We start from the raw sequence: 27,628 nt of genomic DNA, 5'->3' as shown, positions 1-27,628 counted from the left end.
AGTCTTTTTAATACTTGACTGATAAGTTATGGTTGTTCTGACTGAGAGAGCAGCAGTTGTTGTTTGAATAGAGGTTTAATCAAAAGATGGATGTAAGCTAAACAAAGTCAAAACTGGCAAGACAAAATTTAGCAAACACAGCCCCAGACTTGAAACACGTATTGTAAGAAAAAAAAAAACATAGTAAGAGTTTCAGAAAACTAAACAGTGAATAAAGCATTAGTCAAAATGTTAGACGCAAAACTTGATTGAGGGACAGATGAGAGTTCAAAACCAGAGATCCTTATTTTAAATGCTTAAAGAATAACGATTGGTAATTAGGTAGTCCCCACAAATCAGGTTCTGATCTTTTTACCGTTGCAGTAATGACATCCTGCAGTGGGCTGGCGCCCTGCCAGGGAATTGTTTCCTGCCTTGCGCCCTGTGTTGGCTGGGATTGGCTCCAGTAGGCCCCCGTGACCTTGTAGTTAAGATAGAGCGGGTTGGATGATGGATGGAGTAATGACATCACGCATTACACACTCCTTGGGCCTCATGTATAAATGGTGCGTATGCACAGAAATGTTGCTTACGAACGTTTCCATGCTCAAATCGCGATGTATAAAACCTAAACTTGGCGTAAAGCCACGCACATTTCCACGGTAACTCATACCATGGCGTACTCAAAATCTCCGCTTGGTTTTGCAGCCTGGCGGCACCCAGCATCAAAAGCAGTGCTACTGTTCCTGCGTGGTCACCCTTTCTTTCTTAGATCCACATTCCTGACGCGGCTTTATAAATACACTGAAACTACCTGCATATTGTTTATTAGTGTAATGCATCTGATTGTAATTAACCTGCAACAATATAATGGTCCAGGGAATAGCCATAGTATTCCAAATACCATAACTGCTTTAGCATTGTTACTCTCAATGCATCTTCTTCTTCTTTCAGCTGCTCCCGTTAAGGGTTGCCACAGCAGATCATCTTTTTCCATATTACTCTCACTGCACCACTCGGAGTATTTATATCACTGTATCTGAATGTGGAATCACAGCAACAGCTAATTGAAAAGAGAATTATTGGTATACAACATGAAGCAGACGCTGCCTGAGCCACGGCAAAACGTTTCAGAGACTTTCCTGTACGGACCGCGCGTTTCAGAAACAGTTTCATCCCAAGAACTCTAAACGCACTCAATCAGTCCATCAAGTGCTCCTTGTAGAAGTGTTTGTACTTATAAGTACAATTACCCCACTGTAAACTTGCACTACAGTTATAATATTGCACAACCTGCGCCACTTTATAAAGCGTGTATGATGACAATATCATTTTTAAGATGAAATGCAGCAAAATATGTTGCTTATAGTATACAGATAAAACTTTAACTTCATTTAAATAATCAGTATTGTTAATAATTAAACATGTGAGGACACGGTGCCGCACCGCTAGCTAGTTCAAGGATAGCTCCTGCCTTGCGCTGTATTATTGCTGGTGCTGACGCGACACTGTAAGGATAGACGAATAGAATAATTAAACATGTACTACGAAGATATTTCAATGTTCCTTAAAAGTTTTGAAGAATCAGCGTTCTAAGCTTACAGATGGCTTAACGTCTATTACAGAGCTGATTGTGTGGCGATTGGGTATTTGGAGAAAGAAAAGTAAAGACAGGAATTGGAGGTTAGTACGTTTGAAAGAGACAGTACTTCTGTAATAAATTATTTCATCGAAGGTCGCGCATGGCGCAGCAAGCCTCTTGCGTGAGATATGAACAATCACTGCGCCACCGTGTTCCCATGTTTAATAACATGCTTTCATTCCTATCATCATGAAAAAGATATCACATATACATCTCAGTATTTTAATTATTCAGAGAGCTGTAATATCACGAATGTAATGCATTATGTGTACTGTCGGAGAAAGAGAAAGCCCGTTTAAGAAGCAGGTAGTGATTCACACACAGAGCACATAGAAGATCAAATACGGAACAAATCATTTAACGTGCTACTTTAGGGATTTGAGAAACTAGTAAATTAAACGATTTTAAGATGAAGTTTATGATGTTCTACTTTAATGGCAAAATAAACTACGTGATTAAAGTGGAAATTTCGAGATTAAAGTTGACATTTCGTGCTTTTTTCCCACTGTGTGCCTATTTTTTTTTGTCTGTACCCTAATAAGCTTTCATATGACATTCAGACGGTGGGCTACGACTCGCCTTTTCACAGCGACTTTGATATGTGATTTCTTTTTTATTTCGGGCACTGTGCGACTTTGTGAACTTGAGCTTTTGAGTTTCTCCGACACACTGTCACTCGATCAACTTCCTTTTGTTGATTATACCACTGTTTAAACCAACAAATCGTACATTTTTCCTTTGCCTCCACTTGGTATTCGCTGAAATTCTTATATTTTCTCCCGTGCTTTTCCATTGTCTTTTCACAGAAGGCTATTTATATTGATTTGCATATTCAAAGAGGCGTAATTCTGGGAGGGGTTGGGGCGGGACAGAAGGCGCGTGCACTTGCGTTACTTTTCACGCTGATCGGGATTTATGTAGCAGAAGAACGTGGAAGTTTGCGTACGTACAGATTCCTGCATCTGGATTTTTCTGTGCGTACGCACATTCCCGCTTTTGTGCTTATGCCATGTTATAGTGTGAGTTCTACGCACGGCGTTATACATGAGGCCCCTGGTCATCCTACAAAATTAAAGGTGCCTTGGGAGAATGTGATCAGTTTTTATTATCATTGAAAATATGCATCGAATTTTAAAACTAATGTGACGACCAGATTCCTTGATAAAATTCCCAAAACAAACATTCAATTATATTTAGAGTCCAAAAAGAAACTGTAGAAAATCTAAAATAAAAGCCAGATCATGTCAATAGTGTCTATGAAATATTGAATTATTATAGTCTGCAGATAATATACCCATGAAGTTGTTCTAGTGTAATGTCCAGTAAATAATGAGCATGTGTGTATGTGCAGAATGGTTTACAGAGCCACACTTAGAGAGCCCCTTTCCTCTGACTCTCATTTCTAGACAAGCTAAGTAACTTTCTACTTTTCTTGCTTAAAATTTTTTACTTTTATGACTACGAAGATAAATTCTTGTACCTGGAGCCGCTGGGCAGTTGAGTATGTGTGACAGAGGTCTGCATATGCCTCTACAATTGCTGAGCGCTTTGAGTAGTGAGAAAAGCGCTATATAAATGCAAAGAATTATTATTATTATTAATGTGACTATTGCTGGTGTTTTGATCATTTGTATTGTAGATCTGTTTTGCTGTCAGGAGTGGAGAGGAAAATATACAACATTATATGCAGCGAAGTAACCAACCTCTCTCAAGGGTAGATTTGAAACAGTTAATTTATGAGTAATCAAGGTTGCGCAGACTCTTTCTCATTTACAGAAAGATAGTTGATTTTGAAATTTCACCAATGTGTACAGAACACTGTATTGGATATGCAGTATCCCCACAAAAATTTCCTTCATGAATAACTGCACTAAATTTCAACAATTAGTCCACTGGGAGCCAAGTTGTGTCATATGGATAGACAGATATGACGATAACAGTAGGAGATTTTTGCACTTTATGTACAAGCACCTGAAAATAGTCTATTTGTAAAACATTGTAACAAAGTAGCATTAAACAGCTGCTACATCTTTTCAAAAATAATGTATTTTTCCCTGTTTAGAATAAGCTCAATAAGCAATGTACTGGAAAGTAGTGTAAAATGTAGCATCTGCAACTAGTAAATACAATCAATAATGCAATCCAAACAATCTAACTCTGAAAAGCAAAGTTTTATAAACTTCCACTAAACCCAGATTTACTGGCTTTTAGACAAAAATCTGCAAGATCACATTATTATAACTAATAAAAAAATAATTTAAGGAACACTACATAAAATACGTCATAGGGTGCACATATCATATTTTGTGAAGCTGTAAATGCATTTATCACTAGTAACAGTACATCCTGCCTACATAAAGTACAGTTTGTGCTGTGTCATGTATGTCTACTGTACAGTAATGTCTTGACCTCTGAGAACTTGAGACAGTTGGGATTATGAGGTCTTAGCTGGGACAAGAGTTGGCTGTGTGGTCCATGACAGCATGCACATTTCAGGAACTGAAAGGTTTGGGGATTGTAATCCATAGAGGTAATTGTTTTAAATAGGGGCAGGAGTGAAAAGACACCTCTTTTAATTAAAGGAAAATACTGCAGAAAGGAAAAAAAAAAGTCATAAAGACAGATATACTGTATATGCTGATGCTGTAACTGCAACAATAGGTGCAGCTGTACGAGTGAATTGGTAGAAATCAGCAGCACTTGTTTGTTTTGGTCTTCTTTCTGTCTTAAATAAATAGGCAACTGGCTAAATTGCAGTTCCTTTGATTACAGTGTCCTACTTCCTTTACCCCATTTTAGCAGCTTATTACAATACTAATTCATTATTTGATAAAAATATTGCATAAGATTAGTAAATATGTTTTCTTTTATAAAACATTTTTGGTGTTTTACTTTCAGATGATGAGTCTCGTGTCAAGCTATCAGTTGGCCCTGAAGGTAACCCGAATGAGGACTACATCAATGCCAGCTATCTACCAGTAAGTACTAGTGAAATAGTAAAGTGTGGAGACTTTAATAGACTGCTTGAATGTATTTGTTTATGCCAGTTAATAAAAAAAAAATTAGTGTTCTTAAATATAATAATAAAATTTAAACCAACACAAAGAATACAATATCTTATTCATGTTTAAACATAATAATACTTATATGACTCTTCTGTACCTCATGTTGTTTTATTACTTTGTAATTTGTTTTAGTCATTTTGGGATGCACATGTCCCATATTCTAACTGCATTTGTTAAAATTAATTAATCCATTTTTTAGCACTTGTGATATTTTGTATTTTCAGGGCTATAACTCAAGGAAAGAGTTCATTGGTACGCAGGGTCCCCTGCCAAACACCGTGAAGGACTTCTGGAGGATGGTCTGGGAGCAGAATGTGCACACATTGGTCATGCTGACACAGTGCAATGAAAAAGGAAAAGTAAGCGTACATTATTTTTGAATGATTTGCAGATGGGACGTTTGTATGAAAATGAACGTGTTACTCTGTGCAGATTAATACTGTATATGACTTTCCAACCTGCTATATCCTAACTACAGGGTCACGGGGGTCTGCTGGAGCCAATCCCAGCCAACACAGGGCGTAAGGCAAGAAACAAACCCCGGGCAGGGTGCCAGCCCACCACAGTATATGACTTTTGATGTTCTTATTTCACAGTTTAGTCAATTCTATCTTAAGGCATGTAAACTTAAAAGTAATGTGTGTTCATGGACTGTACATTTAAAAAAGTCAAATATCTGGCCAATTACATTTTAATTATACATTTTCCAATTTAACCTAGTTACAGAAAATAATTAAATAAGAAAGAAGAAATGTTTCATACATTACTTCAAGAAACAACAACAAGAGCTGCATTCATTGGTCCAATTTGTGGACCTACTAATTCAGTTTCCAAAATACATTCAATATGGACCAGAAACCCTTACTGGCAAAATAAGGTTCAAGCCAGTAAAAAAATTTAAGACAGAACACTCGTCTTGGTTAGGGCATACATAACCATAAAGAGTTTTTAGTCACAGAAAACCTGTCCTGCATATCTGTGTGCAAAGAATGAAAAACAATTACAGATACAAGTAGGACATCATGGAGATTAAGATTAGTCTCTGTTTGAAACACAGGGTTCTGGAGTTGGCACCATGCTGTCCCAAAACATTTACAAACAGAAAATGTTTAAAGCATTCTGATGAACAGAATTAAGTCCTAATTTGATGACTGTTGGCTAGCACAGTGGCTGCTGCCTAACAATAAGGAGACCTGGGCTCATGTCATGGGTGCTCCCTGTGTGGAGACTGCGTCTACTCCCCATTCCCACATGGGTTTCCTGCAGGTGCGTCGGTTTCCTCTCACAGGCCAAAGACTTTCATGTTAGGTTAACTGTCTTTACTAAATTGGCCTTAGTGTAAATGTGTGTTTGTGTGTGTGTGTGTTCTCCCTTAGATGCACTGCTGCCCTGTCCAGGGATTATTCCTGTCTTGCACCCTATACTTGCTGGGATAGTCCCTGGCCTGCTTAGAATAGGCCGGTTTGAAAATTGATGGATAGATGGATGGATTGATGTCTGTGGTTAAAAGTCCTCAAAGTATTTTTTTTTTAAATCAGGTTCTGTAGTTCCAAACAAATGGATTTTAAAGAAGGACATAAAGAAAAAAGGTTTATCATAGTCTGCTACACACACTATTTTACTATTGTGTTATAGGTGAAGTGTGAAAAATACTGGCCTTCATCCAGCTCCCAGACCCATGGAAATATGCAAGTATCTCTGATTTCGGAGACTCCTACTGAAGAGTGGACGATTAGAGAATTAAATTTGGAAAATGTGGGTACTCGATTCAGTTTTTATTGTTAGAAATTGTTTTTTAAATCCAAAATTATAAATTAAGTACTGAAATGTATTTGACCTCTTTTTTGACACAAATTTGTTATTTGTTGATCTCTACCTTTTTTTTTTTTACAGCTGGCAAATGGTAACAAGCGCAGAATAAAACATTTTCATTTTACTGCCTGGCCAGATCATGGGGTGCCTGAGAACGCAGACTTGTTAATTCGGTTCAGGAATCTTGTAAGAGAACATATAGATCAGTCCCAGAGGAACTCACCGACAGTAGTTCACTGCAGGTCAGTCATTTTTTGATAGAAGTTGATACCTTTTATTATCAATATGCCATTAAAGTGATTAACAATATAGCCAAGTTATTACTAATGTTTTTAATGGCTGTTTCTGCTTGAAATGACTCACTTTTAATTTACTATTCACATATGGCTGTGCAGCCCCATTATCAGCAGCAATTCCTTCAGTGTCCTAATGATAAACTCCATTAGTTTACTCTTAATTAGTCATGTTTACATGCTGATTGGTTACTAGAGATTTGGTTGGTTACTAGATTTCTTTAATAACTAAGTGACATATAAACATGACTAATTAGGAATACCCTAAGAGAGATGACCTTTAGGACACTGAAGGAATTGCTGCTGAAAATGGGGCTACACGACCGTATGTGAATAATAAATTAAAAATCAGTCATTTCAAGCAGTAATAGCAATTAGAAACACTAGTAAAGCCTTGAATGAATTTTTAAATCAATTTAATGGTATCTTGATAATAAAAGATATACATTTTTATTAAAAACATGAACATTTCTGGGTGACCCCAAATTTTTGAACACCAGTATAAATTCTCTATTATTTAATTTAATAACAGTTAAATTAAATTTTCTTCACATTACAAAATGTCTTTTCATTTAATGTACGTAGCTTGTATTCAAAATTTTCCTTTACTATTTTGTGATTTTTGCACACATTTACATTTTTTAAATGAATATTCTGAAGAGTGAGAAGTCACCAGGTCATGGAATTAAATGTGAATCACTACAGATTGAAGCCGTCTGCATTTTTTGAGGCTGCTCTTACCTGAATTACTTTTGTGTGATGCAGTTTGCAAACAATAATTTGCACCTCACAGGAGTATTGTGTTGTTTGTTATTTCATTTAATTGAGTATAATATATGAATTTAGTATATAGTATAATACTGTATGTGAATTTCCCCTTGGGATTAATAAAGTATCTATCTATCTATCTATCTATCTATCTATCTATCTATCTATCTATCTATCTATCTATCTATCTATCTATCTATCTATCTATCTATCTATCTATCTATCTATCTATCTATCTATCTATCTATCTATCTATCTAATATTCACATAATACTTGAAATCTCTTGTTATTAACCCTAGAACCTTTTCTGTGAGCGTTTTAGACATTCTCTGCATGTTTATGTACTGCATGTTACTGTTTCTTTCCAGACTTAAAAGATATGCATTGCACAATAGGTTGGCGGCTCTAAATATGGATATATTTGAAAATGCCAATTTCATTTCATAGCTTTCTGTCCTCATTAATGTTTTCAGAGCATTTTATATCATTTTGCTATTCATATCAACATGCCGAATCTTTCACATTGGGCATGTATGGCTTGCCAGCCAAGAGCGATTTTTGTTCATGGAGCAAACGCAAAATAATTCAAAGTGCACAAAGCACAAGGAGAACAAAGACCATCTGCAGAAACACTAAACCAGATTTCTTTAATTGGACAGATGATTTATAACTGCTTTTAAAGGTTTCAAATGAGTATAAACCACCTGAAGCCGTGGAAAATATTGACTATGCATCCTGTCAAAATAAATAAGATGAAATATTCAAGCGTTTCAAGGTACAGTACAGGTTAGCTGATGCACATAAGTAACCTGTAAAGACAACATCATATAGTGTGTTGTCAAAAGTAAAGCTTGTGTCTCAGCACTTGACAGTCATATATCAGTGTTTTTGAAAAGCTCCACATCCCCTGTTCACCGCCATGTAAGACCCGGCGTTTTCAGATATTTACATATTTTTGAAGAGAGTTTGGTGGTCAAAAGCAGACAAAGAGAAAAAAAAGAAAATGGATGGATATGGAGTATATCATAGGAAACGTAACATGCATCTCTGGGTCATTTGTGTCACATCATGCTTTATGACGAAGCCAGTGCCTGAAAGTTTTAAAAGATTTGGTTGTCGAAAACACTGTTTCACTGTGATTGAAGGACAAGATGAATAGAAAAGATGCATTTTCAAATGTACCTGTGTTACTGTGGACTTGACCACGTGCGGGCATTGTCATCCTGGGCAGGGTAGGTTCCTATTAGTCATCCTGCCACCATAGACTTCACGCCCTGCAAGAAGCATAAGTTGGATTAAAAAGGTTCAGAAAATGCTGTATATGACTGAAGTTTATAACCAATGTTTTTTTTTCTCCTTTTAGTGCTGGAGTTGGCCGCACAGGAACATTGATAGCTCTGGACCACGTCATCCATCAGATAGACCGGACTAACTCAGTAAATGTTTACAAAATAATCTGTGACCTTCGAATGCACAGACCACTGATGGTACAGACTGAGGTACTGGCTTTGGTTTTTATAAATGCATCTGCAAAACAGCATGGAATTAATTTGTTTAGAGTAATATAAATTATGAAATATTTAGAAAATAAATGTATTGTAGGGCGGCACGGTGGCGCAGTGGTAGCGCTGCTGCCTCGCAGTTAGGAGACCCGGGTTCGCTTCCCGGGTCCACCCTGCGTGGAGTTTGCATGTTCTCCCCGTGTCTGCGTGGGTTTCCTCCGGGCGCTCCGGTTTCCTCCCACTATCCAAAGACATGCAGGTTAGGTGGATTGGTGATTCTAAATTGGCCCTAGTGTGTGCTTGGTGTGTGGGTGTGTTTGTGTATGTCCTGCGGTGGGTTGGCACCCTGCCCGGGATTGGTTCCCTGCCTTGTGCCCTGTGTTGGCTGGGATTGGCTCCAGCAGACCCCCGTGACCCTGTGTTCGGATTCAGCGGGTTGGAAAATGGATGGATGGATGGATGTATTGTAATTTTACTTTTGAAGCTTTTTTTGCATTAGAGGTTTTTCATGAAATAACATTATTTAATAAGTATCCAGAAAGACAGTTTTGACCATAATTGTTGTTCCTGTCTGTTTTATAAATTAAAAATTTAGAAAAATAAACATTCTAAAAGTTAATTCAGGGAATTTTTGATGCTTCCAATCAACTTGTGTGGAATTTTACATGTAAAAAAAGTTTTATTGTCTGTGGTATTGAGCTAGGAGGATGAATGCGTATAGAATTTGTTTGAAATGTTTTGTAAAATGTTCTTCTGTTTTTAAGTAGTAGTTTTTTTTAAGTAATGAGAGAAATTTTCACATTTCTGTCCTAAAGACCTGACATATCCACTCAGCCATAGACCATCCATCTTCTGTCTCCTGCATTTAACAAACGTTTATATTGTTTTTGCTATTTATAACCTTCAACCAATGAGCATAGACATGCTGTCAATTGCGTGACTCCCTAAGAAAATATTTTTAATTATGGCACTTTATTTGCATAGATGAATATATACATGAAAAAAAGACCTCAATGAACCTAATATAAGGCTGTAGGACAATACATATTTGCATGAGCATCAGCATATGCACATTCTTTAGTAGCAAAAAAAATGAATACATTATAATAACTAGGGACAGCTCTGGCACTATTCCTGTTCATAGAATAATGGGAAGATATTTAGATGTAAAGTAAGCACAACAATGATATTTATAAGAATCCAAAGTGCAAAAGCTCCCTTATTAGAACATTAGAACAATCTAGGTGAGAACAGGCCATTCCACCCAACAAAGCTTGGCAGTCCTTTCTACTTAGTTCTTTTAATAAAACATCAAGTCGAGTTCTGAATGTCTGAAAAGTCTTACTGTCTACTATGCTTCTTAGTAGCTCATTCTAAGTGTCTGCGGTTCTCTGTTTAGTGAAAAACTTACTAATGTTTGTGCAAAATTTACCCTTAATAAGTTTCCAACTTTGTTCCCTTGTTCTTCATGAATTCATTTTAAAGTCACCATCTCGATCCACTGGACTAATTCCCTTCATCACTTTAAACACTTCAATCATGTCACCTCTTAATCTTTTTTCATGAATTAAAAAGGCTCAACTCTTCTAATCTTACCTCCTAACTCATCCCCTGTAGCCCTGGACTCAGCCTAGTCGCTCTTCTCTGGACCTTTTCTTGTGCTGCTATGTCGTTTTTGTAGCCTGGAGACCAAAACTGCACCCAGTACTCCAGATGAGGCCTCACCAGTGTGTCATAAAGCTTGAGCAGAACCTCCTGTGACTTGTACTCCACACATCAAGGCGCTATATAACCTGACATTCTGTTAGCCTTCTTAATGGCTTCTAAACACAATCTGGAAGTTGATAGCGTTGAGGCCACTACGACTCCTAAGTCCTTCTCATAAAGTGTACTCTTGATTTTCTGGTCACCCATTGTGTTTTCAAACCTCACATTTTTATTTCCTATGTGTAATTCTTTACATTTACTGACATTAAATTTCATCTGCCACAAATCTACCCAAGCCTGTATGCTATCCAAGTCCTTCTGTAATGATTTAATGGATTCCAAATAATCTGCCAATCCACCCATCTTGGTTTCATCTGCAAATTTAACCAGCTTGTTAAATATTCCTATTCAAATCATTTATATATATTAAAAATACCAGTGGCCCTCTAGCACTGCCCCCTGCTGGTCACCACTCTTAACATCACCCAATTCTGTTAAGGTAATTTGCACCATCACCCTCTGCTTCCTGTGTCTGAGCCAATTCTGCACCCATCTGCAAACATCACCCTGAACTCCCACTTCTATTAGTTTGATGTCCAACCTCTCGTGTGGCACCTTATCAAATGCTTTCTGAAAGTCCAATAAATGATACCATGTGCTCCACTTTGATCGTATCTTTTTGTAGCTTCCTCATAGAATTCCAGCATGTTAGTAAAACATTACATCGCTCTTCTGAACCCATGCTGATTGTTCAGTAAAACTCCTGTCCTTGCCATGTGCAGCTCAATCTTATCCTTAATAATTCCTTCCATTAATTTTCCTGTGATGCACTATAAGCTTATTGACTTATAGTTGCTTGGATCTGCCCAGTCACCCTGTTTATACAATGGGATAATATTTGCCATTTCCCAGTCCTTCAGCATTTCCCCAGTGCACGGTGACTTCATAAAAATATGTGTCAAGGGTTTATATACAGTATGTACTCACTAACCTCCTTAAGAACTTGAGCGTAAATAATATCTGGTCCTGGCAACGTGCTTGATTTCAGCCTATTTAATCTGAGCAGTACTTCGCCTTCTACAATTTCCAAATTAATCAGTACCTCCTTAGTAGTCCCATTTACTTCTTCTTCTTCTTTTGGCTGCTCCCGTTAGGGGTTGCCACAGCAGATAATCTTTTTTCATATCTTCCTGTCCTCTACATCTTGCTCCCTTACACCCATCACCTGCATGTCCTCTCTCACCACATCCATAAAGCTTTTCTTAGGTGTTCCTCTTTTCCTCTTCCCTGGCAGCTCCATCGTTAACATCCTTCTCCCAATATACCCAGCACCTTTCCTCTGCACATGTCCAAACCAACGCAATCTCGCCTCTCTGACTTTGTCTCTCTGACTCGTCCCACCTGAGCTGACCCTCTAATGTCCTCATTTCTAATTCTATCCATCCTCGTCACACCCAATGCAAATCATACCATCTTTAACTTTGCTACCTCCAGCTCTGTCTCCTGCTTTCTGGTCAGTGCCACCATCTCCAGCCCATATAACATAGCTGGTCTCACTACCGTCCTGTAGACCTTCCCTTTCACTCTTGCTGGTACCTGTCTGTCACAAATCACTTCTGACACTCTTCACCCATTCCACCCTGCCTGCACTCTCTTTTTCACTTCTCTTCCACAATCCCCATTACTCTGTACTGTTGATCCCAAGTATTTAAACTCATCTACCTTCGCCAACTCTACTCCCCTCATCCTCACCATTCCGCTGACCTCCCACTCATTCACACACACGTATTCTGTCTTGGTGGTCCTACTGACCTTCATTCCTCTCCTCTAGAGCATATCTCCACCTCTCCAGGGTCTCCTCGACCTTCTTCCTACTCTCGCTACAGATCACAATATTATTCACAAACACCACAGTCCATGGGGACTCCAGTCTAATCTCATCTGTCAACCTGTCCATCACCACTGCAATAGTCTTATTTACTGCTGGGAGCTTATCTACTTCCTCACTTGTGAAGACCTCAGAAAAATTCTTATTTAGATCATCTGTTATGTCACTGTTAGTATTTTTTAATTCTCCATTACTATTTCTGATGCACTCGACCTCCTCCTTGACTGTTCTTTTACTACTAAAATACTGAAGGAATCTCTTTGGGTCGTCTTTCGCCTTATCTGCTATATTCCTTTCCAACTCTCTTTTAGCCTCCCTAATATCCTTCTTAATGGTTGCCCTCATGTTCTCATACGCCCTATGATTCACATTGGAGTCATTACTCTTATACGCCTTATACAGCTGCTTTTTTCCTTTGCAGCTTCCTTTTTGTCTCTTTATTAACCCACTGTGGTGTTTTTTTTAAATTTCCTATTAATTCCAAATTTAGGTATGTACCTGTCCAGCATTACATGTAAAACATTTTTAATCCTGTTCCACTGCTCCTCAGCTGTCTCCACACTTAAAAGCTTTTCCCAGTCTATCCTCCTTAGACATTGACACATTTGCTCAAAATTTGTCCTACCAAAGTTAAACTTAACAGTTTTAGTCTTGGCATGCACACTCTTATAAAACACTGAGAATTGTATTATGTTATGGTCACTTGACCCTAGTGGTTCAATCACCTCTACATCCTTAATTCTATCCCCCTTAATACTAAATCTAGAAAGGCTTCACCCTACATTGGTGCTTTAACATACAGTGTTAAAAACAGTCACTGATGACTTCTAAAAAACTGTTGCTCTTGTCCTCCGCTGTCTGCAAGGTTATCCATCCATCCATTATCCAACTCGCTATATCCTAACTACAGGGTTACGGGGGTCTGCTGAAGCCAATTCCAGCCAACACAGGGCGCAAGGCAGGAAACAAACCCCGGGCAGGGCACCAGCCCACCACAGGACACACACCCACACCCACACACCAACCACCGTGCCACCCTTCTGCAAGGTTATCCCAATTAATATTTGGATAGTTAAAGTCCCCCATGACTATAATATCCCCCTGTAAACTTGCCTTTTTAATATTACTTAAAGGATGTGTGTTGAAAGTACAGTCTGCATTGTGTTGTCTATAACGCACTACTCAAATAAATCCTCGTTCTCTAATACTTTCCAGGAGGAGCCACATGTCCTCACTAAGATGGGGCTCATCATCAAACAGAAGAGGACTTAAGTTTAAATTCAGTTTGACATAAACAGCAACCTCAACTCCTTTTTGGTTCAGTCTATCCTTGTTAAAAACTGTGTAGGTCTCCATTGTTGCGATAATATCATAATTATGCTCCTCTACATACAACTCACTTGTTTTATTTTTGATACTTTCTAGTATTAAGGCAAGCTATTTTACTTTTATTTTTACATTTACACTTTGGGTTAGAATTTACATTACTGCACATTTTTATTTTTACACTACTACTACTATTTCTTCCTCCATGTACAGTTCTAAACCTGGCCTGTCCTAAACTCCCTGACCCCCTATTTTCCTAGTTTAAACAATCCCTGACTAACCTACTCATATGTCTCCTTAATACATTGGTGCCCCTCTGGTTCAGATATCCCATCTGTTCCAAAAGGAATCCCAATGCCCCTTAAACTTATACCTTTCTCTCTTGCACCAGGATTTGAGCCACATGTTAAGCCTCGTAGTCTCCTCAGTCATTCGTGGACTGGTGTGTGGCACAGGCAGAACTTCAGAGAAGACTACCTTGTCAGTTCTGCTCCTCAGCCTGGCACCTAACTCTTTAAATTTGGTCACAGAACTGACAGACTACCCTTATTTTTGTCATTTGTTCCAATATGGAGAATTACAACTGGATCCACCCCCACTCGGGCCAAGAGCCTATCCACCATTCCATAGAGTCCTCCCACCTGTGCACCCAGAAGGCAACACACCGTGCGAGACACTCTGTCTCTGGAGCAAACCTGCACTTCAGTACCCCTAATAATTGAGTAATCTACTATCACTACCTCTCTTTTTATGAGTCGTTCAGAATCTTCAGAGACACCGTCCAGCTCCACATGGACCTGAAAACAATCTGACACTTCCAATTTTGGGGTTTGATGCCTCTGGACAGTGTGCACCCTTTACCTTATGCCTTGTGCCCGTGACCCACTTATCTCCACCTGTCTGGTCAGATTCTTCTATTCACACTATATCTCTAAAGGACACCTGGGACAGGTCTGCCGATTCTCTGCTACAACGCAAGCCAATTTACTCCTCCTCCAGTTCAGCCACCCTGAGCTTGAGGTTAACTGGCATCTCCTGCAGATGTAGCCCTCATAGAAGACTGGCTCCTCTAAGCCGTCATCTAAAAAGTCCAACATTCAACTGGACTTGCATTGCAATGGCCTCATTGTTAAAATTTGAGTTAGGAGTACTAAGACTGCCTTAACTTTTTTTTAATTTAAATTAAATGTTGTAACTTAAATGGTAAAACTAAAAAAAAATAAGCCAAAGAAATTACATTATAGTACTGCTATAGTTATTTTACACCTTCTGGTCCCCTAGACTCCTGTAATCTTCTTCCTCCCGACAACCTGCTGTTTGTTCTTGTATAAGGTTACTTTTATCTTAATTTATTTATACTTTTATTACTCCCAGTTTACCCCTCGTCCCAACTCTTCTCCCAAATATAAGTTCACTGGATCACTTCCAATGTCAGACACAGTCTCTGAAAGCCTTGGGACCTTTTCTATGGAAGCCCTATTGCTGGTTCACAGTAGTAACTTTAAGTGGCAATCTCCTTAAGTGGTCTTCATACTATATATGGCCTTTTTTCTCTTCTTGTCACCATGACTACAAAGTCAACTGTTCGTTTATCTGTTCCCCCATACTGTGTTCATTTTAGGACATCCTCCTCCCACTGACAATGTGCTACAATAACTTACATTTGTACAGGAGAATTTAAAATAAATAAAAGTTGCTAGATCCATCCATTTTCTAACCCAGTTATCAAATTGAGGGTAGTGACAAGGAAAGTGACAAGTATAACATTTTAAATCAGCATTAAACTCACCCCACACAACGTACAAAAAAAGTTTATGTTTATACAGAAGAAGCTAAATGAATTAAAGTGAAAACATATTCAAACCTGCTTATCTGATAGCCTCCCCATGTCATAAATTCTGCACTGTATGATTGTGGGATTGCGTGTAACTGACTCGGTGATGGATAAGCACCCAGTCCAGGGCCATGCCTAATGCTTGTGGGATTGCTTCCCTCTATGCCAACACCGCCCTCAATTGGATAAAGCGGCCATAAGAACATTGTGCTCTGGTAAAATGTCACTTTTCTGCTAACCTGAATTTGATAATCTGCTTAGAAAATAGATGGATGGATCATTTGACTTTAACTCATTTAAAATTGTCTAGTACAAATATTAGTTATTGCTGCACACTGAAAATGGTGCCGTTTGTGATGGTGTTTACTGTTGTCACAAAAGCCACAAAGAGCCATAGCAAGGTTTGGGGCAGCCACCCGTATATTTGGTATCCTGGCTGCAAAGTCGTGAGTAAGTTACACAGCACTGCTGTGTACAAAACCGAGTCCAGAACAGAACTGAGGGAATAGAGAAAAGGTGGAGGCTTTTAAAGGGGAAGACAGGAAGTGAGGTCAAAGGGATCGGGCTCATGATGGTCTTCAGCCATAGGTTTGAGCCCGGAGGAGACATCACAGGTACAGGAGCCTGTATGGTTTTCTTCCATAGGCTCGGACCTGCAAGTGACGTTAAGAGTGCCAGGTGGAATCTCCCGTGAATGGTCCGCAGGAAAGGGAGATAAAGAGTCAGTGCACTCTGCCATATCCCGGTGTGATGCACTTTCTTTATTCAGATATTTGGAAGAGTTTTCCTAAAGATTAAAACAGTACAAACAATACATCAGCACCCTAAAATGTGTTTCCACTCAATGATCATTAGAACCAACAAAGCTCATCTGTCCTAGTCAGCTATTTTCTCCAAAATATCATCATGTTCACTTTTATAAGACAAATGAAGTCCTACTGTTTGCCATACTGTCTGATAATGTATTCCATTTTTATTGTTGTACAGTGGAACCTTGGTTCACGACCGTAATTCGTTCCAAAGCTCTGGTCGTAAACCGATTTGGTTGTGAACCAAAGCAATTTCCCCCATAGGATTGTATGTAAATACAATTAATCCATTCCAGACCATACGAACTGTATGTAAATATGTATTTTTTTAGTTTTTAAGCACAAATATAGTTAATTATACCATAGAATGCACAGCGTAATACTAAACTAAATGTAAAAACCTTGAACAACAGAGAAAACTAACACTGCAATAGTTTGCGTTATAGTGCTAGGAACCGCTCGCTAAAAACACTTTTTTAATGAGTTTTAAGCACAGGGAAAAAAATGAACATTTGAAAAATCCGTAATTTAATAAACCACCAAGAAAAGTAACATTGCAACAATAAACGCTACGAACCGATCGCTGTAAACAGAAGTGAAAACAAAATCAAGCCTTCTCTACCTTATGCGTCCAGCCCTCTGTCTCTCACTCGCGCTCTCTCTTTCGTGTGTGTGTGTGTGTCTCTCTAGCGCGCTCCTGTGTGTGTGTGTGTCGCGCTCTCTCTCTCTTGCTCGCTCGCTCGCTGCACAGGAAATGCACAGAGAGAGACTGAACACGTACAAACCGAAAGGGAAACTGGCTTGTTTGTATACCGAGTGTGTGGTTGTGAACCGAGGCAAAAGTTTGGTGAACTTTTTGGTCGTAAACTGATTTGTATGAGACGTTCATAAACCGAGGTTCCACTGTACTGTTATAGCGATGAAATTTTACCTGATAACGGAGACTTGGATGTACCACAGTTCTTTGCCAAATCATCAGCTACAAAAATATTTTTAGCAGTAAAGGATAAACCTCGATGTCTGCTGCTTGAGTGCATTTCTCATCAGCACACCATATATATATTTGACGAATGACAAACCAATGTAAACCTTCATTGTAGTGAACGGAAACAACAGCATAGCTAGTGACGGGACAGCAGTTTCTTACTCCGTCTGTGTGCTGTGAATGTTCAGCTAGCTGTTGATTTTTCCTGATATGCCACTAAACAGCTCGATGTTAAGAAGAGCTTATTTTGTTTTTTAACATTTTTGGGATTTTGATTTAGTGTCTGTTACGTCTGTTATTCCACATTCTCTTATTCTTTTAAATGTTGTCTGTTTTTTAGATGTTCTCTAAAAATGTAAATTTCTGAAAGTACACTTCATACTTTGTTGTTTCTGTTGATTTGCTTTGGCCGAAGTCTAACACACAGAGGTCATGGTCACTTGTTCCTAGTGCTTCTATGTCCCCTACTACTTACCACTCTGGAAGTCATCGTAAGTAAGAGCCCTTATGGTAGCTCTCCACATCCAGAAAAAGACTTAGGGGGTCAAAATTACTGTATGGTGCCCTTATTTAAAAAAAAAAAAAAAACAACAACTTATATAGGAAATGGGGCGGCACTGTAGTGCAGTGGTAGCGCTGCTGCCTCACATTTAGGAGACCTGGGTTCACTTCCCAGGTCCTCCCTGCGTGGAGTTTGCATGTTCTCCCCGTGTCTGCGTGGGTTTCCTCCCACAGTCCAAAGACATGCAGGTTAGGTGGATTGGCGATCCTAAATTGGCCCTAGTGTGTGCTTGGTGTGTTTGTGTGTGTCCTGTGGTGGGTTGACACCCTGCCCAGGATTGGTTCCTGCCTTGTGCCCTGTGTTGGCTGGGATTGGCTCCAGCAGACCCCAGTGACCCTGTGTTTGGATTCAGCGGGTTGGAAAATGGATGGATGGATGGATATAGGAAATGTAAACACAGAAGAACACAAAGTAGGAAATCAAGCAGCATAGAAACAAAGTCTCTCAGCTCTCTGTCTTCCTGGTGTGATGGATGATCTCCTTGTCTACCTCTTCATTACTGTGAAAACCAAGACCACACTGGAGACACATGTAAGACACTGCAAGATGACAATATAAGTTTAATCGTATTGTTATTATTTATTCACAGGACCAGTATCTATTCCTGACTGACTGTGTCATGAACGTCATCCGATCAAAACAAAATTCAAATCAGTTTTATGAGAACAATGCAGCAGTGCCAATCTATGAGAACATTGCACCAGCAAGAGTTTGAGCAACGAACCACAAATATTTGTGAACGAGAGCCTGCCGTCATTTGATCTAAATAAATACAAAGTGAAAATGGTATATACAATTGTTGTATATTTTTAGTTCACTGTACAAGTTCAAAAGAATTCAGCTGTGGACACCAAAGGAACGATAAACAGATTAATAAATTGATAAACCAGTCATTGAGGCAGATTTTATATTTAATCAATAAATTATTAACATATTTTTCTTACAAATAATATTGAGCATGTGGGTGATGAATAACAACATGTGATCATCAGAAAAAGTAAGTTCATATATTATTTATTATTTATTACCCTGATGCTAAATTGTAAGTTCAAGTAGCAGGCACACAGTTCAATGAGATCCTTAATTATGTGTCTCCTACACACTTGTGACTGTAGAACAAACAAAAAGACAAAGAATACAACGAAACGCATAGAACGCCAGCGTTTGTGTAGATATCATACATACAAGAGTAAAAACATGTGTGTCAGTACAAATAGCTGGTGGGCAACATTATGACCTGCAGATGTACGGTCCTGGACCACGTTCTTCACTGATGATGTTCATGCATGTTTTATTTAAATTAATTTAATGCAGATAAAGTAACCTCAAAAGAATTAAGAGACACCAAGACTTGTTAAAGCTGGCAACTATTGGCTTAAAAACATGCTGACAGTGACACTGCACCCACAGAAATGCCCTAAAAGTACACTTCACATTTAGTGTGAATCACCTGTATAATGAAACTGGGTCTTTACTATTAAAATGGATATCCTTATGTGAACTGTCAGCAAAAATAAAAAATTGCAGTGCACATCGGTGTAACCGTGCTGCTTAAAATAGCATTAATTGAGCCAGTAATGTATCTGTTATGCAATGCACATACAGTTAGTCTTAGAACTAAATATGAAGGTCTCAGGTCAGCTGTAGATGATGGGTCTCATTGAAAGGTAAACAAGCAAGAAAATGGATTCGGAGCAAAGGCCCGGCCAAATGCAAATCATCGACCTGACACTACTGTAACCTTAGTAGCTCGCTGTAACTACCAGGGTGCAGCAATAACAGGAAAATATTTAAAATTATACATCACGACTGCAAATTGGATTACATGGGTTTGACAAAGTTATGAAAAAAAATAAGATTTATTCATTAGTTTAAAACTACAGTGTACTGTATGAAATAGTGTTTGTATTTATTATATGCTGCTTTCTAATCCGCAGTAATGCAGTGTGTTAACCTTTTTAATAAAGTTTAGTGCAATGATGAGAAGAAGACCCCACTACTCCACTCTCCCCTCTATCAGTAAACTGTGCCCTAGCAGCGTAGATAGATAGATAGATAGATAGATAGATAGATAGATAGATAGATAGATAGATAGATAGATAGATAGATAGATAGATAGATAGATAGATAGATAGATAGATAGATAGATAGATAGATGGTCTTAACACAAACCAGAATGACAATAAGGCAAGAAAATTAAAAGAAAGAAGAGTAGATAGATAGATATGAAAGGTGTTATACAACTCATAGATAGATAGATAGATAGATAGATAGATAGATAGATAGATAGATAGATAGATAGATAGATAGATAGATAGATAGATAGATAGATAGATAGATAGATAGATAGATATCGCTTGACTTGACCCCAAGGGGGATACAAGCTCTGGTGAAGATGGACGTGGAGACGTGGAGGGGCTGATCTTGTAGTCCAGACCACACCTGCCTCAGCGCCTGACACTTCTTGATTAAAAACCAAAAGCCCTGCAGTATGCCGTCATATCACGATACTTTTATTAACACAGAAGTAAATGACTGATATGTAAGTAAGTGAAACAGGACAGATTTTTCTATTTTAAACAAGCAGTTTTGACAATTCAGATTTTTGAAATGCTGCTAAATGTTACATGCCTTTTTATACTTAAATGATTGTGCAATATTTTCTAGATAAATTTATAAGGCAACTCTTAAAGAAAATGTGCTGTTTCTGTTTTGGTGATGTGTATTTATAGTAATAGCTTTCAGCTTTAGCAAATGAAATGCACGATTGATTGTAAAGAGGTTAACTACACAAATTGATCCTGTATTTTATATTGCAATTATACTGATGATACATAAATAAATGTACAAGATGCAGATAAAATGATCATGTTTAATATCTGATGTTTGTTTTTATACTTGAAATGTAATCTATGTATCAAATATACTGTACCTTAATGTCAGTACAATAAAGAAGTATATTTAAACACACAGTAGTGTGTCTTACTTACAAACTTAACTATCTCACCACACCCCAGGTAGCTGATTAATAACTCAATGACAGAAAAATACAAAGAAGTCAGTAGGCTGCAGAGAGACTGGTCTGTGAGGAGGACGCTGCTGAGCTCCACTGATTGATCTTCACGTACTGGAGCACAATGACATCATGCAGAAGAGTCGGACTTATCGTATTTCACAAAAATAGGGCAATTCGTTGGACTGCAGATCATAATGAGAACTCCAGGCATTTGAGCCTGCAATGAAGGTGGGTTCAAAGCGGGCTACAGTAAACTATCAGGAGGCAGGTGACAATATAAAATCTGTTTTTGAATAACAAAAGTGGTTTGCACTCTGAATTAATCCTGGAGTGTCATTAAAATCCACTTGCAGTTCAGACCTTATCAGTATTCTCAGGAGCAAAAGAATTGACATCGTCAGGGTCGCTGAGAGCTGCCAAAGCACATGTAGCATGGATTCGCTTTCCTGTAGGAGAAGCGAATTGGAACACCTCCAGCTCCGCACTCCATCTTAGGAAGTCTGGCTGGCTGCAGGTAAAAAGCAATTGCGCAAATCCAGGAGAGCGAAAGAAAAATGATAAACATTATAATAAAACAAAGCTGTAATGAAAACAACAGGTAAGTGGTCATATGAGGAATAGCAATGGAATACGGTGACCAAATCCAGAAGGGCAACATGAAAACAAGTGCAAAAAATGGACAAAAGATTCAAAAGTAAAAAGAAACTTAAAAAAGAAAACATCTTCTTAGCATAACTTGCCAATGGCTACAAACAAAATTTAAAAAACACAAAGTGAATAGGCGCTGTTGCAAAGAAACTTAAATTCGTTTTGACAGATTTAAATGTGGATTGCTGTTATGTATAAACTTGCACTGCCAGCTCATTTTCAGACGCGTTCTTTTTTGCTTTAAACTTGCTCTTCCTTCATGTCTTTCTGTGGCCTCGGCTCCATCCCCTCAGGTTCTTGTTGATGGTCACCAGGAGTTTAAAATTTGTTTGATTTTGGATTCCTAGATGACAGGGGGCCAGGGGTAGAATACCTGGTTGATTGGTCAGCTTATGGTCCTGAGGAATGTTTATGGGTCCCGGAATAGGATGTTGTCAAAGCTTCATTCACCTCTTTCTCAGATGGTCATGGAGGGATTGTGCCACATTGAAATGTTTTTATTTGTGTTTTGTAAGTTTTCTTTTTGTTTTTGTTAAAGGTCATTTCATAATTTTTTTCTTGGTGCTGATTTGTTTTGATAATGTTTATCCATCCATCCATTTTCCAACCCGCTGAATCCGAACACAGGGTCACGGGGGTCTGCTGGAGCCAATCCCAGCCAACACAGGGCACAAGGCAGGGAACCAATCCCGGGCAGGGTGCCAACCCACCGCAGGACACACACAAACACACCCACACACCAAGCACACACTAGGGACAATTTAGAATCGCCAATCCACCTAACCAGCATGTCTTTGGACTGTGGGAGGAAACCGGAGCGCCCGGAGGAAACCCACGCAGACACGGGGAGAACATGCAAACTCCACGCAGGGAGGACCCGGGAAGTGAACCCAGGTCTCCTAACTGCGAGGCAGCAGCGCTACCACTGCGCCACCGTGCCGCCCTTGATAATGTTTATTTGTATTTTTTTTGTTTTGTTTTGTTTGCTTATGCAATGTTAGTATTACATCAAGTGACTGCAGTTGTCGCTTTTGTGACATCACCAGGACTGTGTGTAAATACTCCTAACAAAATGAAGTCTCAGTCAATCTCACAACAGATGCTCTGAGTGTCTTCACGTGTCGTGTTTTTTGGCCAACTTGTCATGAGGGCTTCTCTTTGTATCTTCAGACTTCATGTTCCCTGACGCTACTGCAAGTACTTTTGCAAGACAATACTGAAGTGTGTCATATTTGTCCTGTTTCAGCTAGGATTCCCCCCATGGCTGGGATTCAAACTCTTGTTACATGTCTTTTTTTGGTCATTTTTTGTGCCATTTATTTAAGTTAATGTTACTGTTGTTGATTATATGCATTATTCTTTGTTCTCCATCTTGTTTGTGAACTGCCTGTGATATGTTCCATGTGTTTTGTGGGTCGTCTCCCAGGAGGTGGGGTCTCCTGCCAGGAGCTGCTTTCTGCCTTATAAATCCTGAGGGTCTTCCACAGTTCCAGGCAGATCATTTTGAGTGAGCTGGTGAGCTGGTGAATTTATTTATGGTTCATTGATTTATTGGGGGTAGCGCTGCTGCCTCACAGTAAGGAGACCTGGGTTTGCCGGGTCCTCCCTGCGTGGAGTTTGCATGTTCTCCCTGTGTCTGCGTGGGTTTCCACCAACAGTCCAAAGACATGCAGGTTAGGTGCATTGGTGTGTGTGTGTGTGCCCTGTGGTGGGCTGGCTCCCTGCCCAGGGATTTGTCCCTGCCTTGTGCCCTGTGCTGGCTGTTATTGGCTCCAGCAGACCCCCGTGACCCTGTGTTAGGATATAGCGGGTTGGATAATGGATGGATGGATGATTTATTGGGATTCTGGAGTTTTGAACCTTATTGCTTTGTTTAACTTCATTTCTGATTTACTGTTTTGGGGCTTCTTTGCAGTGGATAGTCTTAGTGTTCAAGCAGTTCTTTTGCTTCTTTGAGAATAAACTTTTTGTTTTATAAAATTTGGCTTTTTCCCCATATTACCAGCCATGGGTTTGACAGTCATATCCCCATCTAGTGGCATTTTTGGAAGTGCTTTTGAAACGTATGTGCATTGGGACCCTTAGTTTATGACAATATTGATTTTTTTCTCCTCCCACCAAAGCAATTTTTTCCCATCAAAAAAAAAATCCTCTCATCAATATTTTTCCTTCTTCCCTTCATCACTTTCACTATATAAGTTGTGACAAATAGAAGGCACTGTCGACCCCTTGAACCCTCAGATCAGACGTCAGACACCAGATAAAAGTCCAATATGACTTTATTTTATAATAATTATGTGCACCAAGCACACTCCACTACACTAACACTATAATAAATAACACTATAATAAATCAATAATCAATCCTCCACTCCCAGATGCGTTGCCACCCTTCCACCCAGCTCAGCTCATCGTCTGGGATTTCCCACAATCCTTTTAAAGTCCTTGACCTGGAAGTGTTTCTCTCTGTCCATGTGACCGTGAACACTTCCAGGTCAGATAAAAGCTCCTTTTCTTCAACCCGGAAGTGTGTCATTCGCTCTGTCGCTGTGACTAAGACGCACTTCCGGGTTATAAGGGAAACAAAAGTCTCTGGGCCTTCCTGCAGCGTCCCCTGGAGGCTCCATTGGTATCCAGCAGGGCTGTGATGAAAAACTCCACTGTCCATGATGCCCTGCTGGAACTCGGGGCACCTCTATGTTGCAGGCAGGGCTCCACCTTGGGAGTATTGGCCGGGATGAACGGCCAGCCATATTCCACAAAGTCTTATTAACTTAATTAATTTACTACGAAGGCACCACAATGAACTGCTATTCATCAGAGTGTGCATCCCGGGTCCACCCTGTGTGGAGCGCCTTGAGCATGGTAATAGCACTATATATATAAAATGTATTATTATTATTATTATGTTGGAGGCAACTAGTTTAGCTGGAGACGTCAACACAGATTTTAACTTTCTTTTGGTGGATTGTTTTGGAAACATACTGTTGTACTTGTTATATTTTCATTTATTTGATTGAGTTGTGCTCTGATTATAAAGATTTGTTTCTCAATAAACAAATTAAATTAAAACATGTTTTATGAATATAAAACTGCTATGATTCAGGCCTAAAATCTACAAGGGGGAGTGAAAAAGATCTTCTAAAGTCTCAGCATGAGAGAGAGGGGAACTGTGAAATCTCCAACTCAAATAAAAAACTGGCAGACCTAAAGATGATTGAACTCGACTATAGAGGAAGTAAGAAGAAGCAAGTTCTCCATCGGTGAAACCTGTGGAAGGATCATTATGAAGCCTCAAGGGGCGAAAGCAGAGGGGCGGCATGTCCACCTGACCCAGTCTCCTCATGCCAGTACAGGCTGGCATTCCACTTAAAGGAACAATGCTTCTTCAGTGTGCATGTATGGTTTCCAGATCCATGTTTTTTTAGGAAGATAATGCCTGCAGATTGTCTATGTATATAGGTGTCTGTATTATCTGTGAAATTCACTCATCCATGGGGGGCATGGAACGCACTTATTTTTACAGAATTGCAATCCACCCATGTGAAACTAGTTTGCAGTTACTCACATCTTTTTAGTCTACCATCTTCTGGTCACCAGCCACAGTTTACACCTAACTAACCGTCCAATCGGTAAGGATCTTTACGTAAGCAGGTACTGTATGTCTCCCCGTTCTTAGCTAACCATTTACTCAGATTTCATCAGATTTCTTACTCCTTTGTCCTCTCACTGTCCCTCTTTGAACCTCTGATGGTGGATCACTATTATATGGATATGGTCCTTCATTTATGTGTGATGTTTTTTGGATAAATGGTCTGCAATGATCTTCTGCCTCTTCTATATGCTTGTCTTTATCCTTAATTTAGATGCCAGTTTTTCTCTTAGAAGCTAAATTGATGAATAGCTTTAGGTCATGTAAAGCTTTTTCAAAACCAAAGTGAAAAAATTTATTTTTGACTAAAAATGATGTCATGTTGAGGTAACTGTGGTGGGTTGGCACCCTGCCCGGGATTGGTTCCTGCCTTGTGCCCTGTGTTGGCTGGGATTGGCTCCAGCAGACCCCCGTGACTCTGTGTTTGGATTCAGCAGGTTGGAAAATGGATGGATGGATGGATATTGAGGTTAGGCATGTGCACATGCTAGTATGACTAAGCCAGTGGCAAAATGAAAACTCACACAAAAGAGTCAAAAACATGCAACAAGAAGTTAGAAAATGTATGCATGGCACAACTTTCAAGGGCGGTTCAGAGTTCAGAGTTTAGTAGGTTGGTTTAAAAAACTTGTCAATCCATTTCAGGGTTTTGGGGGTTAAATGCTATCTTAGCAGTGTCACTCTGAACTGTGGGTGAAAAAAAACGTTTTGACAATAACACCACCTCTCAACTCAACAAAGTGTGCATTCTATCTATCTATCTATCTATCTATCTATCTATCTATCTATCTATCTATCTATCTATCTATCTATCTATCTATCTATCTATCTATCTATCTATCTATCTATCTATCTATCTATGTATTATATAGTGCCTTTCCTATCCTAATATGCTGCTCCACATACCCCCAAGAGGAATAAAAAGAGGGTTTGCACATCCAGCTTGATTTTAAGAACCTATTTAAAATCCCATCTCATATGAACTCCTAGAGGTCATGTTATTCAGATGTTTTCAGATAACATGGCACTACTCTCCTCTTCAGTTTATCCTTTCTTGGTCCTTGTGAGTTAGCGCTACTTCACAGAGTTCATGGCAAATTCCTTCATCAGGTAGGCCTTTTCCTTCCTTGCTATTCCATCCCTTCTTTGTCATGTACCATTTAGTCACCGTATTTTACATGTTCAGGCTGTGGATTTGAATACTTTATTTCCTTCTTCCTCTGATGAATGTCTTCCTGTTCCTCTTTTGACTCTTTAATTCTGTGTAGCCTTTGATGTATTTATATGATGCGGATGATTTAATATTTTCCTGATAGGATCTGTTAAACTGATGATTATCTCAGTTTATGTCACAGGCAATAAAGGTGCAGAGTCTGCTTGTTGTCTTTGTGACTTTAACAGGACTCCAGGTTTTCTCTGACATTTCCAACTCTTGCAATAAGTGAGTGTGTATGTGTGTCCCCAAATATGTCAAAGTCAACTCAGCAGGTCAAAGGGTGACACCTCAGCACCACACTGGAACAGTGTGAGGTTTTTGATGGTGGCTGTAGTGCCAGTCCTCAAATCAATCAAATAGCCTTTTTTTGTCAATTCACTATATGTGCAGAACATACAGGAGAATCAAAATCCTGTTTCCCCTTGCAAGTTGCAGGACCTGCTTACAGTGCTGGATGCAGTTTAATGTCATAGCAGATAGGATTTAAGCGAGTATATTAGAGGGTCAACACAGGTATGACAGTTTGGTGACCAAGTGAGAGAGGCTAGATTGAGATGGTTTGGGCACATGCAGAGAAGAGATGAGGGGTACATCAGGAACAGAATGTCGAGGACGTATCCTCCAGGCAAGAGGAAAAGAGGACGGCCAAGGAGGAGGTCTATGGATGTGATGAGGGTGGACATGAAGGCAGTCAGTGTGGCAGAAAATGATGTAAATGACAGGGACAGATGAAGACGGATGATCCGCTGTGGCAACCCCTGAATGGGAGCAGCTAAAAGAACAAAATCATGTCAGGTAAACGGGAAACTTCAATGAGCCCACAAAATTCACCGAAGGGGAAAAGAGCTGAGTGACTGTTTAAAATCCAGGGTGTTATTCGCATTGATACTTTTGGTTCTGAGGTTTATTAATCAGGAGGTGATG

General features: G+C 39.2%; 1 protein-coding gene across 1 annotated transcript in view; it reads left to right on the top strand.

Moving 5' to 3' along the window:
• ptprjb.2 (protein tyrosine phosphatase receptor type Jb, tandem duplicate 2) overlaps nt 1-27,628 on the top strand; it is a 332,873-nt gene that overhangs the window by 15,881 nt on the left and 289,364 nt on the right. The window contains exons 7-12 of the mRNA XM_051922620.1: nt 4,520-4,599; nt 4,911-5,045; nt 6,322-6,441; nt 6,580-6,740; nt 8,924-9,059; nt 18,763-19,809. Of these exons, the coding sequence (XP_051778580.1) occupies nt 4,520-4,599; nt 4,911-5,045; nt 6,322-6,441; nt 6,580-6,740; nt 8,924-9,059; nt 18,763-18,888 (758 nt within the window). The 3' untranslated portion in view covers nt 18,889-19,809. The remainder of the gene's footprint in view (nt 1-4,519; nt 4,600-4,910; nt 5,046-6,321; nt 6,442-6,579; nt 6,741-8,923; nt 9,060-18,762; nt 19,810-27,628) is intronic.

Source organism: Erpetoichthys calabaricus, chromosome 2 (genome assembly GCF_900747795.2).
Source record: "Erpetoichthys calabaricus chromosome 2, fErpCal1.3, whole genome shotgun sequence".
Classification (NCBI taxonomy): Eukaryota; Metazoa; Chordata; class Cladistia; order Polypteriformes; family Polypteridae; genus Erpetoichthys; species Erpetoichthys calabaricus.
Note: the sequence above shows the minus strand (reverse complement) of the source record. Positions and strands in the feature narration are given on the sequence as shown.